Raw genomic sequence first — 18,129 nt, 5'->3', positions numbered from 1 at the left:
TCTTATAAATTTCGTCTTCTTGACATTCATTGTTAGACCATACTCTTTTCCATACTCTGCTATTCTGGTCACCAGTCTCTGAAGATCTTCAATGTTTTCGGCTAAAATCACAGTGTCGTCCGCATATCTAATGTTGTTAATGTGAACTCCATTTACCTTTATTCCAGCTGTTTCACCCTCAAGAGCTTTTTTCAGGACCTCTTCGGAGTAGGCGTTGAAAAGAATTGGCGACAATACGCATCCCTGTCTTACTCCACATCTAATTTAAATTTCTTCTGACAGCTGTTCGTTAACACGTACTTTTGCTCGCTGTTTATAGTATAAATTTGATACGATCCTGAGGTCGTTGTAGTCAATCTTCTTTGATTTCAGGACATTTATTAAATGTTCATGTCGTACTTTATCGAATGCTTTATTATAGTCAATAAAACATGCGTATATATCTTGATTGACGTCCAGGCATCTTTGTATTAGTATATTAAGTGAAAAAAGAGCTTCACGTGTTCCTAGGCCTTTGCGGAAACCAAATTGTGTATTATTAACGTCTATGTCCAGTTTGTGATATATTCGGTTATGGATGACTTTAAGTAGTAACTTTAGCGTATGAGACATTAAGCTAATGGTGCGGTAATCGCTGCATTCTCTTGCGTTTTTCTTTTTAGGGAGACAAATAAAAATAGATGTCAACCACTCTTTGGGTAATACGCCTGAACTATAAATTTGGTTCAAAAGTGTCACTAAAACATCAATGTGCTTCTCATCTAGAATTTTTAGGATTTCTATAGGAAGCATATCAGGTCCAGGGCTTTTCCCGCTCTTCATTGTTTTTAATGCGTGCAATATTTCTTCTTTTGTAATATATGGACCTATTTCTTCTGACGTAAGTTCTATGTGCTCCAGATCCCCTCTTTCATCATCGAACAATTCATCGATATATTCTGCCCATCTTTGTATTTTCTCGTCCGTATGTGTTATAGCAGTACCGTGTCTATCCAGAATTGCACAAGTGGGATTTTGTTTTCTTAGTCCTGCCAGTTCTTTGACTTTCTTGTGTAGGTTAAACAGATCATATTTATTTTGAAGGTCTTCGATCTCTTTGCATTGCTCTTCAAAGTATTTTTCTTTTGCCTGCTTTATCGTCTTTCTAATCTCGTGGTTTATCTCTCTGTATTTATTGTTATCCTTGTTTTTAAATTGTCTCCGTTGTTCCATCATATTGAGTATCTCGTCATTCATCCATTCCTCTTTTCTCCTTGAGGGAGTCTTTAATATTTCTTTACAGGGTTCCAGTAGACAATCTTTTAGTCGATTCCAGTACTCGTCAATATCGTTGGTGTTTGTGTTCAATTTGTTGCAGTTCACATGCAGTTCTTGTTGGAGGCATTCTTTTACTTTAGGTTCTTTAAGTTTTCTTGTGTCTATTGTAGGGATTCTTTGATGTCTTTTAATATTTTTAAGGGTGAGTGTAATTTTGGCTATAAGTGGATTGTGATCTGAGGCCACGTCTGATCCAGGATATGCTTTTACGGCTTTAACAGCATTACGGTATCTTTCATTGATCATAATGTAGTCTATTTGGTTCCTGACTACTTTCTCCGATGTATCTGCGGGCGATCGCCATGTATACAGTCGTCTGTTTGGTAACATAAAAAATGTGTTTGTAATAATAAAGTTCTGCTCTTGACAGAATTGTAACAGACGGTCTCCTCTCTCGTTTCGATTTCCCAGACCATAGTTTCCTATACACTTTCCGCTTTGCCCCTTTCCAATCTTTGCATTGAGATCACCTAGGACTATCGTGATTTCTCTTGTTTTCGTTATTCTAAGTGCCTCTTCGATATCTCGATAAAATAATTCTACTTCTTCTTCGTCGGCATTCGCCGTAGGAGCATAAACTTGTATCAAATTCAGTTTGGCATGAGATGTCACTAACTTCAGTACCATTACTCTTTCTGAGATAGGGAAATAGCATTCCACCGCTCTATTAGATTTTTTATTAACTATTACTGCCACGCCGTGTCTGTGTTGGTTATTCTCGCTACCGGAATAATATATTGTGGCTTCGTCTGTTGAAAAACAACCTGAGTTGGGCCACCTAGCTTCACTGATACCCAGTACATCGATATTCAACCTGTTCATTTCTTGAATAACATTGTGCATTTTACCAGGCTGAAACATGCTCTGAACATTCCATGTTCCTATTCTAGTGTTGGACAGTCTTATTTTTTCATCTGCGTTCTTTTGACAAGGAATTCGCTGATTAACGACCTGAGAGTCCTTGTCTTCTTCTCCCCTGCCGGATCTTGGCTTCCGAGGGCCATGATCAGTAACGCCGTTATTAGTTTCTAAAACCATGATGATTTTACTAGGGATATCCATGGGGATCTTTAATGTAGTGGTTTCCCCTTTCCTTCTACATCCTTATGCTGTTGACCAGTATATTGGTTCCTCCATCTTCGAGATCGATTTCTCAACCCCAGGACAAAAGGGTGCCCTACCACCTACCAATTCTTCCGCCCAGAGCCGTTGATTAGTAAGTGTGAGATTGCTTATACCGGCAATCGGTCGGTGAAATTTTCACCATATCTGGCTACCCTCACTTAGTTTAGCCTGCAGACCAATGCAGTTGTCCGGGGTGTGGCACTTGGAGCCATAAGTGAGAGTTAGGTGTCTTATGAGGACCAGTTACCAAGAACCATCTCCCATCTATGATGCTCGATGTGGTCGTTCCGATAAAAGGTGCTACCTCTATAACACAACCCTACACCCCTATATAAAAAATATTAGTATATTTTATAAAAACCCTTAAAAGGGCTACATTAAAAACACGAACGTTTTCGGAACAACAGTTCCATCATCAGGTTAAAATACAGGTTACCATGCCTGAGCCACCAAAATATTTGGGTAAAAACCCTTTAAAATATAATATGATACCAAAGATTGTACATGATGTTGATAATATTATTTGATGTTTAATATTTTAATTAAATTTTACTTCAGGTAACATACACCCATGCTTTAAGTGAGTTCCAGTGTCCGGAGAGTAAACCTCTTCAAACGGACTTCAGCTGGTAACTCAAATATCTAGCTTCAAAGTGCATCTTTTAGTGGCTAAGCGGAAGTACTGGAGAGCCAACTTGACCATACCGTCAAATTAAAATCCACAAGGAAACTAAATTCCTGTAGTTGGCTGTATAAATAAATTTTTTGTGATACATGGTATACGAGGTTATTAAAAAAGGGGTTTTACTCTTTTAATTTAAAAGAATTTAAAGATTATGAAGAGAATGTATCTCATCAATTAAATTTCAACACAAGCTATTACCAATTTTTCTGAATACATCCAGGTCCGTGATGGTTAGTGGCGAGATCTCCCGCTATGCCCAATGTATTTTTACGTTTTTTCAACTGAAAATATATTTTTAATTCTGTTTAATAGTAAAAAAATAGACGTCGTTATACTTATATATATATATATATATATATATATATATATATATATATATATATATATATATATATATATATATATATATATATATATATATAATCGTTCCTCTTTTACCGTTAGGTATATAAAGGGTAGGTGCATCCTTTTGATATAGGTAGGTAACTTTTGATATATTTTCTCCATTCTGTTCTATCTGTTTTGCTTCCTCTCACGATTTGGCCCCACTTTTTAGTATTCCTATCTTATCACTGTTGCAGGTTTTAACTACATCCTTTTCTCTTTTTCCCTCCGTTTTCTGCTCCGTTTGTCATCGTTGTTACCTATACAGTGTCAATTTAGAAACTTGAAAAATGCTTGAAACCGTTTCTAGGATGGTAAATGGGAACTAAAATGACATGAAAGAGAACTCATCCCCATCAACCCCCTAGGCCCCACCTACCACAACCAAAAAAGTGAATAGCATTTTTTATAGTCTTTTCAATGATGTATCACAAGTAGGGATTTGCAATTTAAACTTTTTTGGTTGTGGTAGGTGGGGCCTAGGGGGTTGATGGGGGTGAGTTCTCTTTTATGTCATTTTAGTTCCCCCTTACTATCCTAGAAACGGTTTCAAGCATTTTTCGATATCAGCTTTTGTTCGTGAGATATAGCCCATTGTAAGTTTTAAAATTGACACATTGTATATTGATCTTGTGGCATGTTAAAGTAATTACTATTTAAATGGGAATAAGCCACAATTAAAGACTTAAATTATAGCCACAATTAAAGTACTTTTATTGACGTTTCAGTTTCCACTTCGGAAATCGTTCTCAAAATACAAACATTACAACATACAAACAAGAGGAGACAGGTAAATAAATTATAAAATTTGGTTAATAATTTTACTTAGCTTATGTAATATTTTTAGATAATATTCCATTAAAGAGGAAGAAAAATAAGGCAGCATGGAAGAAAAATATTAGAAAAGCTAAAAGACTAAAAGGCGAGGCGTATATTGGAGCCAACAATATAGAACGAGCTGCAGGTCCGTTACTACCGTCAGTTGAAAAGTAGAGCACAATTTAGGTTTCTTCAAACCTAAGAAAGACCATTACAAGAAATGCTTACAATATCAAAACATGACGGAAGCGGAAAAAGCTTCTGAAGAACGGCTCTATCAAGAGCATGTAAAAAGAAAAGGGCAGGCACGTCATGCTCGCGATGATGAGAAAGAAGTAGCTAAAACCAATTTGAAGTCCTTGTCATTTAACTTTGACCTTGAAGCAGTTTTAATGGTTTCAAAAGGCCCTGCTGGTCAAATATTTTATTTGCATAAACTCGCAGTTTACAATTTAATAATTTACAATCTGGGAAACCAAGATGGAGTTTGTTATCTTTGGGACGAATCACAAGGAAAAAGGGGCTCAAATGAGATATCGTCTTGCATTTATGTTTTATCACATCCAAATATAACAGAAGTTAGGATGATGTCTGATGGATGTGGCGGACAACAAAAAAATGGTTATTTCGCTGGAATGTGCATAAAGTTGCTCTCAATTCACTCTAGTTTGATGGAAATTAACTATAAATTTTTTAAATCTGGTCATTCCAAAATGGAATGTGACTCAATTCATTCTAAGATTGAACAAAAATCGAAATATGTCCCATTATACACACCTGAAGGTTGGGCTCAAATAATAAGAGGTGCTCGATTAAAGCCAAGGCCGTTTGAGTTAGGAAACCCTAACTTCCAAGATTTCTTCGACTTTAAGAATTTCGGGTCAAACTCCTACAATATTAACAAGATTCCCTGGCGTCAGATTTGTTGTCTGCGCTATTTAAAAACAGAAAGCACAATAAAAATGTTTTACAAAAAAAAATTGATGAAGAGTTCTCCGAGGTTGATGTTACGAAGAGCCGCGGACGACCAAAGAAAGATATTATAGAATTACAACCTGCTTATAACAGTGAATTGTGCATTTCAGTGCATTCTATGAACGTAAATGAAACTGTTAGAGATAATCTCTCAGAACCTCATTTCAGCGAAGATTCGGAAGATTAGTTTTGTGTTGTTGACAAAATTAATTTTTAGGAATACTATGTTTTTGCTAATATGTTTAGGTGCTTCTTATATTTTTTTGTGGATCATAACCGCTTAATTTGGCAATAAAATGTAGACTGATGTACTGCTATTCATTTTTTTCAGTTCGCCTAAGTGCAAAGCAATAAAAAAAATATTCAATACCAGCTTAACGAATGTGACTATTTTAACAAAAATATTTCTTTCAAATTTACTTTGATAAAACGCTTTAATAACCTACGGCCAATTTAAGCTTTTTTATAAAAAAATAATTAAGAATTTTGAAAACTATGATTTTTCATGACATTGTAAAACCTTAAAAATCAATTATCTCGTAATAGCTATTTTACAAATTCGCGGTTTTGGCTGTCTACCGACGATATATCATCTTTGTTTTATCCGATATTTCTTTGTTATTGAGCAATACCCTATTTAGTGCTTGAAATAGTTTTCCAGTGTTTTCTTATTTGTTGTTGATAATCGTCCTTTATGCTTTCTCTATTGTTTATTAATCTTTTTAAATATCTAATTGTATTAATGTCTGAAGTTTTATCTCTACTTTTCTATTTTACTGTTTCTATTTCTTTTCCTTTTCTTATGAGTTCCACTTTTTAAGTTGAACTTCAGATTCCGCTATAAGCACTACGCCACCCGCAAATATGCATATTTCTACATTTATCGTTTGCATTATATTCCATCCAATTATTTTAATAGCATATTGTTCATTCTTACTGTGTATTTCCTGTGTACATTGTTGTCACTTCTATCAGCTTTTTGCTAACTTATCTATGTAAGCATTCTCAGTTGTGCAGTATCTTCTTCTTTAAGTTTCATCTTCCGCTCTAAGTAGTTCTGCACTACTGCATTCAAACCATTCACTCAAGTTCTTAAGCCACGATATTCTTCGTCTTCCCACATTTCGCTTCTCGAATTTTGTCTTGCATAATAAGCCGCAATAATGAGTATCTTTGCCCTCTCATAACATGGACTAAGTACTTAAGTTTTCTTCTTTTGATAGTCTATATTATATTTCAGCTTTATTTCCTATTCTTCTAGTAACTTCTGTGTTTGACATTCTTTGAATCCATGATATTCGTAGGTTTTTCTGCAACACCAAAATTCAAAAGCTGCCAACTTATTTTGTTGTACTTGTTTTAACATCCATGCTTTCAAGCCATAAAGAAGAGTAGTGAATACGTAGCATCGAAGCATTCTCAGGCGTAGTTCTAACCTTATATCCCGACAACAAAGAAACTTTTTAAGTTTAACGAATGATGCACGTGCTATTTCAATACGTGTCTTAATTTCTTTGGTTTTATCTACATTTGATGTTATCCATCAGGCCCGTTCCTAGGGTAGTGAGCGCCTGCGTGCAGGATTTTTTGTGCGCCCCCATATTATGTTTTTAAGATACCTATATCATAACATGTTCTTGTGATATGACTGAAAATACGATATGAATGTAAAAAGAAAAATAAAACGAACCATGTTTGAAAAAAGGTTTTATTTTCAAAATTAAATGAAGAAAAAAGGTCATTTTAAAACAATATTATTATGTAAGTTAACAGTAAGAAAGAAAACACTCAATTCGCAAATTAATAAGGCATTCTGCAATATAACATGAAACAATAACGGAAAGGAGATACTCTCAATACAAAAAAACTTTATTAAATAATACATATATACCAAGTAAAAAATAATTAAATAACAAATATTGGAATTACAACATGATACGTCGTGCTTTCACAGATGCAAGCTCATTTATCATTTCATTGTGATCAATGGCTTCACAAATTTTATTTTCAATTGAAATGACGGCCAAATCTGATAGATTTTCTTAGCACATTGACGTTCTTAAATAATTTTTTATGATCTTTAGCTTTGAAAAACTCCTTTCGCCAGATGCCATCGAAATTGGAAGGGTCAGGAATATTCTCAAGGCTATAAATAGATTTGGAAACAAGGATTGTAAATTTTTCTTTGTTATATAATTTAAAATATCTATGGGAATCCGAAATTTTGCTAGAGTCTGTGATTGGATTAAGGACTTTGTATGACAGAATTTTATTATGCAAATCAAGACCATCAATATATTTGCATTAGTTTCCTTCATGTTGAATTTGTAAAGCTAAATCCAAATCCATACATGATCTTTTAATCACATCAGAATCTAGATTTTGAAAATTAACCCAAAAATTCAAATAAATCGTGGCACTTATCTATTCCCCCAAAGCGTCTTAGTAGGGATTGAAATGTTGTGTCCAAAATTTGAAAATAAAAACTGATCTTAAATTTTTGTTTTGGATCGAATAATGTTTCATCTGTACCTTCATACGAATATTGAAGCTTCGTCTTTCTTTGTCTTAATAATGGAAATGTTTGCTCTACATCACTTTTTTCTGCTTCTGCTACAGCCTCATTCCTGAAAATCTCGAAATGTTTGTCTGACCTTTTTTCAGTGAAATAAATAATAAGATTTTTTATTTCTGTGTGGCATTCATTTAAAGTTGTATTTGGAATTTGGACCATTTTACTTACTATATTAACTTTTGTTAACACATCATGCCAAATTATAATAGAAAAAAATGAATTTGAACGTTTTAATTTTGTCTAATAGTGACCTTGCTGAATGTTTCGTGTTCATATCTCTTGAATTATCTTCCACCAAATCATGTAAACTTTTACAAATTTCGAGGAATTGAAACCTAAGAGGGCGAATGGCTTTGACTCTGCTTTCCCATCGTGTTTCACTTACTGATTTTAAAGTTTAGTTTGGTACATTTCTTTTTAAAATGTCCCATCTGTAGGGTGAAGCAGAAAAAAAATTGAACAACTCCTGAATAATTGAAAAAAAACTAGTCTCATATGAAATTTTAGCTGCATCGTTGACACTTAAATTAAAAGTGTGAGTTTAACAAGGCAAAAACATTGCTCTGGGATTAATTTTTAGAATGTGAGCTTGAGGGCCCACATGCTTGCCAGACATATTTGCCCCATTGTCGTAACCCTGACCTCTCATGTCATCAAGGTTTACTTCAAATTTTGATATTTCTTCTTTTAAAAAATTGAAGAGCCCTTCTCCTTTAGTATTTAAAACTTTGAAAAAACCCAGAAAGTGTTCTCTAATTTCGACTTCATATGGAGAACAATAAACGAAGCGAATTATGACCGTCAGCTGCTCAACATGGCTAACATCTGGAGATTCATCCAAAATAATTGAGTAATATCTTGCTGTTCTGAGGCAATTTAGAATTTCTTTCCGAATATTTCTTGACAATAAATGAATTAATTCATTTTGGAAGTGATTGCTCAGGGAATGAGGCATATTTCGGCACAACCCTTTAGACCTTCGAATATTGCTCAGGTATTCCATCATAATTGGATCGAATTTAGCAATCATTTCAAAAAATTGCCATTATTAGTCTCATAAAGATTTGTACTGTCACCCCTTAAAGCTAAATTTTGGCCAGGTAAATACTGCACAATACAAATCATTCTTTGAATGATTCCACGCCATCACTGTTTTTCAATTTCATAATATTTTTGTTGCTCTTTATCAATAGTACATTCTTTACTCAAACGCGGCGAGCGGCATTAGACGGCGCATCGTGTGCTGACACTAATAAAATTGTAGGGTGGTAATTTAATTAGTAATTTTGGTATTATAATAGGGAATAGCAATCGGAATACTTAACACTGACTTTTTTGTTTTAGAAGTGAGAATATTTTTGTAATGGTAACCAAATATTTGGCGCCCCTAAAATTTAGCGCCTGAGTGCGGGGCATTCATTGCATACCCGCCAGGAACGGCCCTGTTATCCATGTTCCTAAGTATTTGTAGGTATCCACACTCTCAATTGCAGTGTCCTGAACAATCAATTGGATGTTTGCATCTGCTGATTTAGTCATGATCATGCATTTAGTTTTTTTTTTTCAAATTCATCCTTAGTCAATATTCATTAAGTCGTTGCATTACGTTCTATAAATCGTTGTTGTTATCCGTCATTATTACTGTATCGTCTGCAAAACGCAAGTTATTCAAAACTTCTCCATTGATAGATATACCTTCTATGAGAGCGCTTCTTTAAATACCGCTTTACTGTAGACATTGAAGAGTAGTGGTAACAGCACACAACCCTGGCGGACTCCTCTCTGTATTTTAATATCTAGGATGTTCTGGTTGTCAATTCTTACCTTAGCAGTTTAATTCCAATACAAGCTTTTTATGTTTAACCTTATCAAAATCTACAAAACATAAGTACATGTTCAGATTCATATCAATGCATCTCTGGGCCAGCACATTCAAGCCGAACAAAGAATGTCTTGTGCCCATATCATTTCTAAAGCCAAACTGTGTGTCACTAATTTCATATTCAAGAGTGGCTGTGTATTATTTTACAATTCTGCTGTGTATAATTTTCAAAAATGTTTTAAGTGTGTAACTCATTAAAGCTATTGTTCCGTGATCTGAGCAGGATATTGCAGTTGACTTTTTGGGTATTACCACAAAGGTCGATTACAGCCATTGTCTGGGGATTGTGGCAGTTTGATATATTAGATTAAAGAGTTCAACCATTACATCAATAACATCTTCATCAATGAGTTTTAATAATTCGATGGGCACATCATCTGGTCCGGTAGCTTTGCCCTCTTTTGTGTTTTTGATGGCATAGATGACTTCTTTCCGTAATATTGGTGGTCCGGTATCCTCTGTGATTTCTAATGATAATTCTTCTCTTTCATCATTAAATAGCTTTTTGATGCAATTGGTCCAGCGACACAATCTTTCCTTCATATCAGTAATAATATCTCATTTATTATTTTCAAGGATACTCGTTCTTATGCTTTTTCTAGAACCTCTCATTTCTTTGATTTTTTTGTTTAAATTAAAGCTATTATACTTTTTATCCAGATCTTCGATTTCCTTGCATCTGTCAAGAGAGCCACCTCTCTTTTGCCTCTCGAATTTTCTTTCTGATTTTTTTGTATTTATTCAGGTCTTTTGTTTTATATGTTTCCTTCGTTCTTCCATAAATTCAATAATTTCTACTGTCATCAAAGGTTTTGTTTTTCCCCCAAGTGGTTTGAGGGTTTCTTTTATAACTGACACAAGGGCATGTTAAATTTTTCCCATTTTTCGTCAACAGTTTCTTTATTATCTTCTTTGACTTTCCTTAAGTTTTCGTTTATTTTAAATTTCATGTCCGCATATGTGTTGTCTTGTTTGAGCCACCCTGTATCCATGATTTTCTTGGAGCTATGGTGCTTAACATTCTTTAGTTGCACTCTTATCGATAAAACAACCGGATTGTGATCGGACAAGTATGCAATGATCTTATATCATTAAATTTATTTTTTTAGTTTATTTGAATTTGCCTGTAAAAACATATCACTAACCTCCTTCAGTTTGATTCATCTCGCCTATTCATCTGTATGTATCACAATCAATTTCTTCATTGATGTATAATACTTAGAATTACTACTTGTCGGGATCATTTCATACACAAACATTTTTCTTGTGGTTAGTAACTCCTTCTCTAAACCAACATTCGAGATACTCTGTTTTTGTCCTACTATAATATAATACCAAAATTCTAGGTACTAAATTCGGAGAATTGATAATTAAGTTGTAACAATAACACTATTATAGATATTATCTGATTTTATGGATATCATGTTCAGGATATTATTATAGATATTATCTGAAATCAATACAACATCGTCCGTAAAACATAGGAGATTTTAAATTTCTCCATCGATGCGATCCCAGCTGATCTCCATTCTATGGTACTGCATACCTTGCAGGAGGCCACAAATATTTATTGGGAAAGTGTATCACCGTGTCTTACTCCTCTGTCTATGTTGAACCTGTTTATGTATTGGTTAGTAGGCATTTTAAAGTTTGATGTTTGCGTTCATGTAAGTATATTTGATTGTCATTGAATCTCTATATGTTCTACATTTGACTAAGAAATCTAAGAGTTTTTGTTGATTTACTATGTCGAATACACAGAAAACTCTAAGCTTTTTTATATTCAATTCATTTCTCGATCAGAACTTTTAATATTAAAAGATGGTCATTGGTTCCGTATCTTGATCTGAAACCTGAATGATATTTTGCCAGAAAGAAATCAATTTTATTTGTCAATCTTTTGAATGCAAGAATAAACTTCAACCAAATCACCTGTGATTTATTTCTCTGTGACTTGTATTAAAATAATTTCTAATCAAGCAAACTTCTACCACCAAATATAAAGTCCATTAAAATATTTCATTCTCATCCTTTTTTATTTTCAGTTGGGAGGTTGATTAGTTTATACCACCAAATATACAGTCCATAAAAATCTTTCATTTTCATTCCTTTTTATTTTCGTTTGGGATGTTGATTAGACGAGGAATTGATAGATGCTCGCGAATAACTTGTATCGGAGCACCGTTTTTATACGAAACAACCTCGTCGTGCTGATTAAATCGAAAATTATCATTCTATAATAAATGTCAAATAAAACTACAAAACTAAGATTTATAAACATTTTAATATTATAATTATATATAATACAACAGTACTCTTTTACTCAATTTTCGAATAAATAAATATTTTTTTCTTTCCAACGAGAAAGAGAGAGCTTTTGGTGAATATCTCTGATAAGTACCTACATGATCTAAAAAAAGTAAAATTAAAAACATCGCTGACTCTTTAGAGATCGACTGATTTTAAAATTGTTTCATATATTTTTCTCGTTACTTAAGTTCATTAAATCACAATTCATTTTAAAAGTCACCTACAGAAGATTCCATTGGATAGATATAATATGATTGCTAGTTTCTATAGAACGCGCTATTTCTTCGTGAATACTGTGACTGAGCCATAACGTCTGAAGTTTCTTGTACCTTTCGGGGCACAGTCGCAACGGATTACCCCTTCGTAGTCCTTGATCTGTCTCTCCGTAATCATCCAAATAAGGCGGAGATATTAAACATCCTCTATGTGGCGCAGCCAAATAAAGAATCTCGCATTCTCGAACCCGCAATAAAATGCCAATACCAGCGCCACACTTATTCGCGTGATAGTTACATGCTCCCACTGCCATTTTATTTAATTCAGTTTGGCAGCAGTAGCTTTGTGAACATAGTATTTCCCCGCATACCAAACACATGCAAGGGTTCTTGGAATCCTCATCGCTATTAGGACAGGTAAACATTGAAACTGTGTTGATAAGCTCACTGTAATCGTTTGGGAGGTTAATTAGACGAGGAACTGATAGCGGCTCGCGAATAACTTGTATCGGAGCACCTTTTATATACGAAACAACCTCCTCGTGCTTACACCACCGACTTACCAAATCCATTACTACTTCCGAGTCGAAAAGTTCTTTGGGAGTTTGAGGTAAGTCCAAATAATCACACATCATGCTGAAAGTATCTTCGTTAAATTCTGTAAGATTGGCAGGTGCTTTAACATCGGTTAAGTAGTGATAAAAGAGAACACAACATCTAAGAAAAGGTTGACAAGCGTATTTTACATGTTCCCACACATCGTGAGTGCTTACGTGATCTAGGTTTTTGCCCATTCCGTCTAAAATTTTTAAAATCTCTGCGTTTCCCACTATGTCCGTGTCCATTGAAGTGGAAAGATCGTCATTTTGCAGTAATATTAATATCTTAACTATATGAGATATAAATATAATTCTTAAAAGATGCCAGTCCGATGTGCCACCTGTTGGCACGGGCGTTTTCTTACTATTCCTACAAGAAAGACTAGGTAAAGAAAAGGTAAGGCTAATTAAAAGTCCGAAGGAATCCCACTGGAGTATCGACGGTCCCTCATTGCCGTTTTCGAATAATATAGATAAAAGACTAACTGCATGGCTATTGATAAAAGCGCTACTTTTCCATGTACTACCTAAAACTCCAACTATTCGCACCAAACTCTCGATGCAATCTCGCTGTCTGCTGGATAAGTGGCCCAATAGAGGTTTCTGTGCGTCTCTTAAAAGTACTTCTATAGAGTGTATTGTGTATGCTAACGTTTTCCAACACATCGGTACCAAACGTTTATCATATGGATGGGGATTAACGTTCAGTCCTCTGGTGTAAGCCACCTGCGCAAAAACTTGTATCATTTCCTCATGACTACTCTCCAATTTCGGGAATTCTACAGGGAATAGTTGTTTAAATTCTTCAGGTGTATCTGGTGTGAAATCATACGAGAAGAAAACTTGATGGGGTTGCAACGTACAGTTGACTTCGCATTTTACATTCTCCTCATGTTCAATATTACCGTTAGAAGTATATAAGCAGTCCTTACAATGCTTATTTTTACATTCCTCTGACGAATCACAGGTGAACAAACCGTGGCAAGTTGTCTGTTTATTTTTTAAAACATGATTGATGCCGTGGAGCCAATTTTCAAAAGAGATGTGGTCGATTTGTTTTGTGGGCTGTAAAATGTTCAGCGGTGGTATTAGTGGCAAGACTGCGTTGCTAAGACATTCGCACAGAGGGCAGAGGAATTCTTGCTTATCCACGTCAAAGCTAGCGGGATGACGCAATCTATAACAAAATAATAATTCAATGTATATATGACATTTATTAAAATGATTCAAATAAATATATAGAGAGCCTATATAATAAAGACTTTTTCTAAACTATACAACTTTTATTAATACTCTTTTGATGACTGACTAAAGCGTCTAAGTTCATTTTTTATGAGGTTTCAATGACGTAATCACTCAATAAATTTTACATTTTGTAATATTATTTTAAATGTATACTGCAAGTAATGCCTCATGATCCAATTTTTTTCTGCAACAACTACTTAATTATCAGTTTTAACAGAAAAATCTCAAGCTGTTAATTTAAATTATAAATAACTGAATTAAGATATCTGCTCATAATTGTCATTGTCATTTAAATATCAAAATTGTGTAAAGGGAGTTAAGTTTCCTGTTTTCATGATGGTCTGGGTTAACATGCAAGCTTATGGAGTGGACAAATTACACTCTGTAGACGAAATAATGAATGCTGATAAATACATCAACGTGTTACAAAATAATTTGAATACACACAAATAGAAGAAATGGTTTTGAAAAATGTTAAATGTACCTTTCAAAAAAAGTGACAACTTACGTTAGACGGTAGAAACATTGTTACATTTGAATGAAAGGTTACGATCACAACTTCCTTAAGAACCTCGAAACTTTACCATTTGTTAAAATCATCATATCTATTCTTTATAACCTCGAAAATTCTCGAAATAATATCTGTCTTCACGGTTCGTAGACTTACTACGGTTGCCTCTTCCGACTGGGGTGGGGATGCTTGAGTTACGTCACCAGAGTACACAATATGAATACACATGAATACACATTTCATTGTACCATGGTACACAAGAATACAAAACCCATTTATTCGTGATTGAAACTGAATGTAGAGGGCAGGTCGATTGCAGTGTTGATTGGTTGAAGGGGAAGAATTGCGTCACGAGAGTACAGTTTCGGCTTAATGTTCATTGGTTAGGCGGAAGAGACAACCGTAGTAAGTCTACGAACCGTGATCTGTCTTAGCCTATCTCCACTCACAGTGTAAATAGACAATTTCCAGGTAAATATATTTTCTTCTTCCTATGCCGTCCCCATTAACGGAGGTTGGCGACCACATTTCTAAAAGTTTCTCTGTCTTTTGCAACGTGGAATATTCGTCGTCATGTTTGTCCAGTCTCGAATATTTCGCAGCCATGACTTCCTCTTTCTACCTATTCTTTTTTTGCCATCAACTCTACCCTGCATGATGACCTGCAGAAGACTATATTTATCATTCCTCAGTATGTGTCCAAGGTATGCCGTCTTGCGTACTTTTATGGTTTCAACAATTTTTTGTCTCAACCCATCCTTCTCAGCACTTCTTCATTGGTGACCCTGGCAGTCCATGGAATTCTCAACATTCACACAGGTAAATATATCGTCACACTATAGTTAAACATCTACTGTGATTTTTTGGTTCATTATAGAGACCTCAAATTGGAAAATTTGCTTCTTGACAAAGATGGTCATATTAAAATGACAGACTTTGGACTATGCAAAGAAGATATAACTTATGGAAGAACTACAAAGAGTTTCTGTGGTACCCCGGAATATTTAGCCCCTCAAGTACTAGAAGACAACGACTATGGCAGGGCTGTTGACTGGTGGGAAATTCGAAAATTCTTTGACGCGCAGTTTTAATTAAGACTAGGCAAAATTTTGATGTAAAGGAATATCATATTTCTTGAAGTCTTTGCTTCAATTCATGGATTGTTCTGGTGGAATGTTTACGAAGAGCTTTTTCATTTCGACTCACAACTGTCTATAGGAGACAGGTCGGGACTAATAAAAACTCCAGTTCAAAAACGATACACCGTAGTCTTCCGTCCATTTAAAAAATTCAGTATGGGCTCCTGCAGAATCATGTTAGAAGACAAAATCTTGACCTGATGTCAAAATTTTTTCCATAATTAGTAAAAGAGATTCTTGTAAATGTCAAAATATTTGCTTGTATCTAAAATTCCTTCAATAATGAGGCTTTCATACACCTTTAGATGACATACTGCCTCAAATCATCAACAATGCAAGAAATTTCATTTTTCTTTGAAAATACCATTGCTGAAAAGTCTAGTCCTTATGTTCTTTTGTTTATTTTACCCTATTTTCCTGTTGTTGCGACGCGAAAAGTGTATTTTTTTTAAGTGACAAGTGGATCTGGAAACTCGTCTTCCAACAGTATTATTATATGAACAAACATAAAGTTAACTTTGAATAGGTGAAAAAAATTATACGGCTGTTTTTGGAAATGAGTCAAACACTTAAGCATCCTACTTCGTTTAACAAAATAACTTAATGTCAATTTATCATTCTTTAATTTTACATAATTATATGAACTTTTTGATTTATCTTATAGATTCCTTACGAATTTAAGTGTATCTCATTGTATTTTCATCTGGTTTTGACATGTTGATATTTAATTTCAATTGATACTGGCGTTACATAACCATCATAATGATAAGTATCATAATTATTGTCAACTTACTATTGGTGCCACCCCGATATGTTCATAATTTTGAAATTACCGTTTAGCCATTTTGAAATTAGAGACAAATGTCATGTACTTGTGTGTCATGTGAAATTGTGTGTATCGCTTTTAAAACTAACTGACTTCTTTCACGGCTTACCTTTCGGAGCTTTTGAGGTGTTTAAGTATATATAATTTATCAATGGTTTTCTAAACCTCGTATTAGTGATGAAATTTATGTTTGTTATTCTTGTATAAAGTTTACTTGTATATATTTTTACATACTTCTGTTTTTACTTAAAAATCAGTTTTTTTATATTAACAAGTCCATGGTTCCAAATTTGATTTGTTTTATACATTACTGTCATCAATTTCAGTTACATTTTCTTGGAAGTTTTTTCTTTGATCTTTTGTCTATATTTGTAAGCTTATTGATGTACTTTTAGATTGAACTGATGATGTGTATGGGTTCATACACGAAATGTTTTCATTAAATGATGAAGTAGTAAGATCCTTGTTTTCTTCTCCACTTTTGTGACCGATAACCCTCCCACAAGTATTCTTCTAGGTCTCATCTTTTAAGCCTTCTTGGTGGATTCCATCTAAATACTCTCCTGGACTATTTACTTTCTTCCGTCCGTAGATGATGTTCAAATCACTGGAAACACTCCTTTCTATTTTGACACTTAACGTGTCTGTGGCACTTAATCTATCTCTAATGGTCTCGTTGGTAATTTTTTCGCACCTTAATATTCTGGTTCCCCTTCGAAGATAGTCAATCTCTACTACTTCTAACTTTCTCTTGTTCCATGTAGATATCAGCTATTACGGGAGAGATGGGGGATGGAGGGTTTTGAACGGCCTTTATCTCATAGAGGAGTAATATTTTGCCAAAGCTATTTGGCTTAAATAGTTATATTTTGCCATCATAATATCAATGACCGAACAGACCTAAACAACTACCGTCCTATTTTCCTTTTGTCACAACTATATAAAACCTTCACAAGAATAATAAATAACCGACTAACCTATAAACTTGATAACTACCAACCAGTGGAACAGGCCGGATTCAGGAAAGGATACGGCACAATCGACCATCTACATGCGCTTAAAATCTTAATTGAGAAAACCAATGAATACAACCTTCCGCTGTACTTAGCATTCGTAGATTATGAAAAGGCTTTCGACAGCATTGAACACTGAGCGGTGGAAGAAGATGTGGTCAATAGTAGCATAGATTCAAGATACGCACAATTATTGATACATGATATTTACAAAAACGCAACCATGACCGTAATTCTGGACGACAAATTAATAACGGATAATATAAAAGTTAAACGAGGAGTCCGACAGGGCGATATAATTTCACCTAAACTGTTTACCTTGACCCTGGAAGATATAATAAAATCAACAGATTGGGAAAACAGAGGAATATGTATTAACGGAAAGTACCTAAATCACCTTAGATATGCGGATGATATACTCCTGATCTCCTCGGAACGACAAGAACTAGAATTAATGCTGAATGAACTTCATGAAAAATCACTGCAAAAAGGCCTAAAAATTAACTTCA

The 18,129-nt window shown here is 34.4% G+C and overlaps 1 protein-coding gene across 2 annotated transcripts in view; it reads right to left on the bottom strand.

Annotated features, from left to right (window-relative positions):
• Positions 1–12,027: 12,027 nt before the first annotated feature.
• Ubr1 (Ubr1 ubiquitin ligase) overlaps positions 12,028–18,129 on the bottom strand; it is a 102,105-nt gene continuing 96,003 nt past the window's right edge. For both annotated transcript variants that reach the window (XM_072530005.1, XM_072530004.1), the window contains one exon: positions 12,028–14,063. In XM_072530005.1, the coding sequence (XP_072386106.1) occupies positions 12,293–14,063 (1,771 nt within the window). In that variant the 3' untranslated portion in view covers positions 12,028–12,292. The remainder of the gene's footprint in view (positions 14,064–18,129) is intronic.

Source organism: Diabrotica undecimpunctata, chromosome 4, assembly GCF_040954645.1.
Source record: "Diabrotica undecimpunctata isolate CICGRU chromosome 4, icDiaUnde3, whole genome shotgun sequence".
Classification (NCBI taxonomy): Eukaryota; Metazoa; Arthropoda; class Insecta; order Coleoptera; family Chrysomelidae; genus Diabrotica; species Diabrotica undecimpunctata.
The sequence above is the reverse complement of the archived record's forward strand: the minus strand, read 5'-3'. Positions and strand labels throughout refer to the sequence as shown.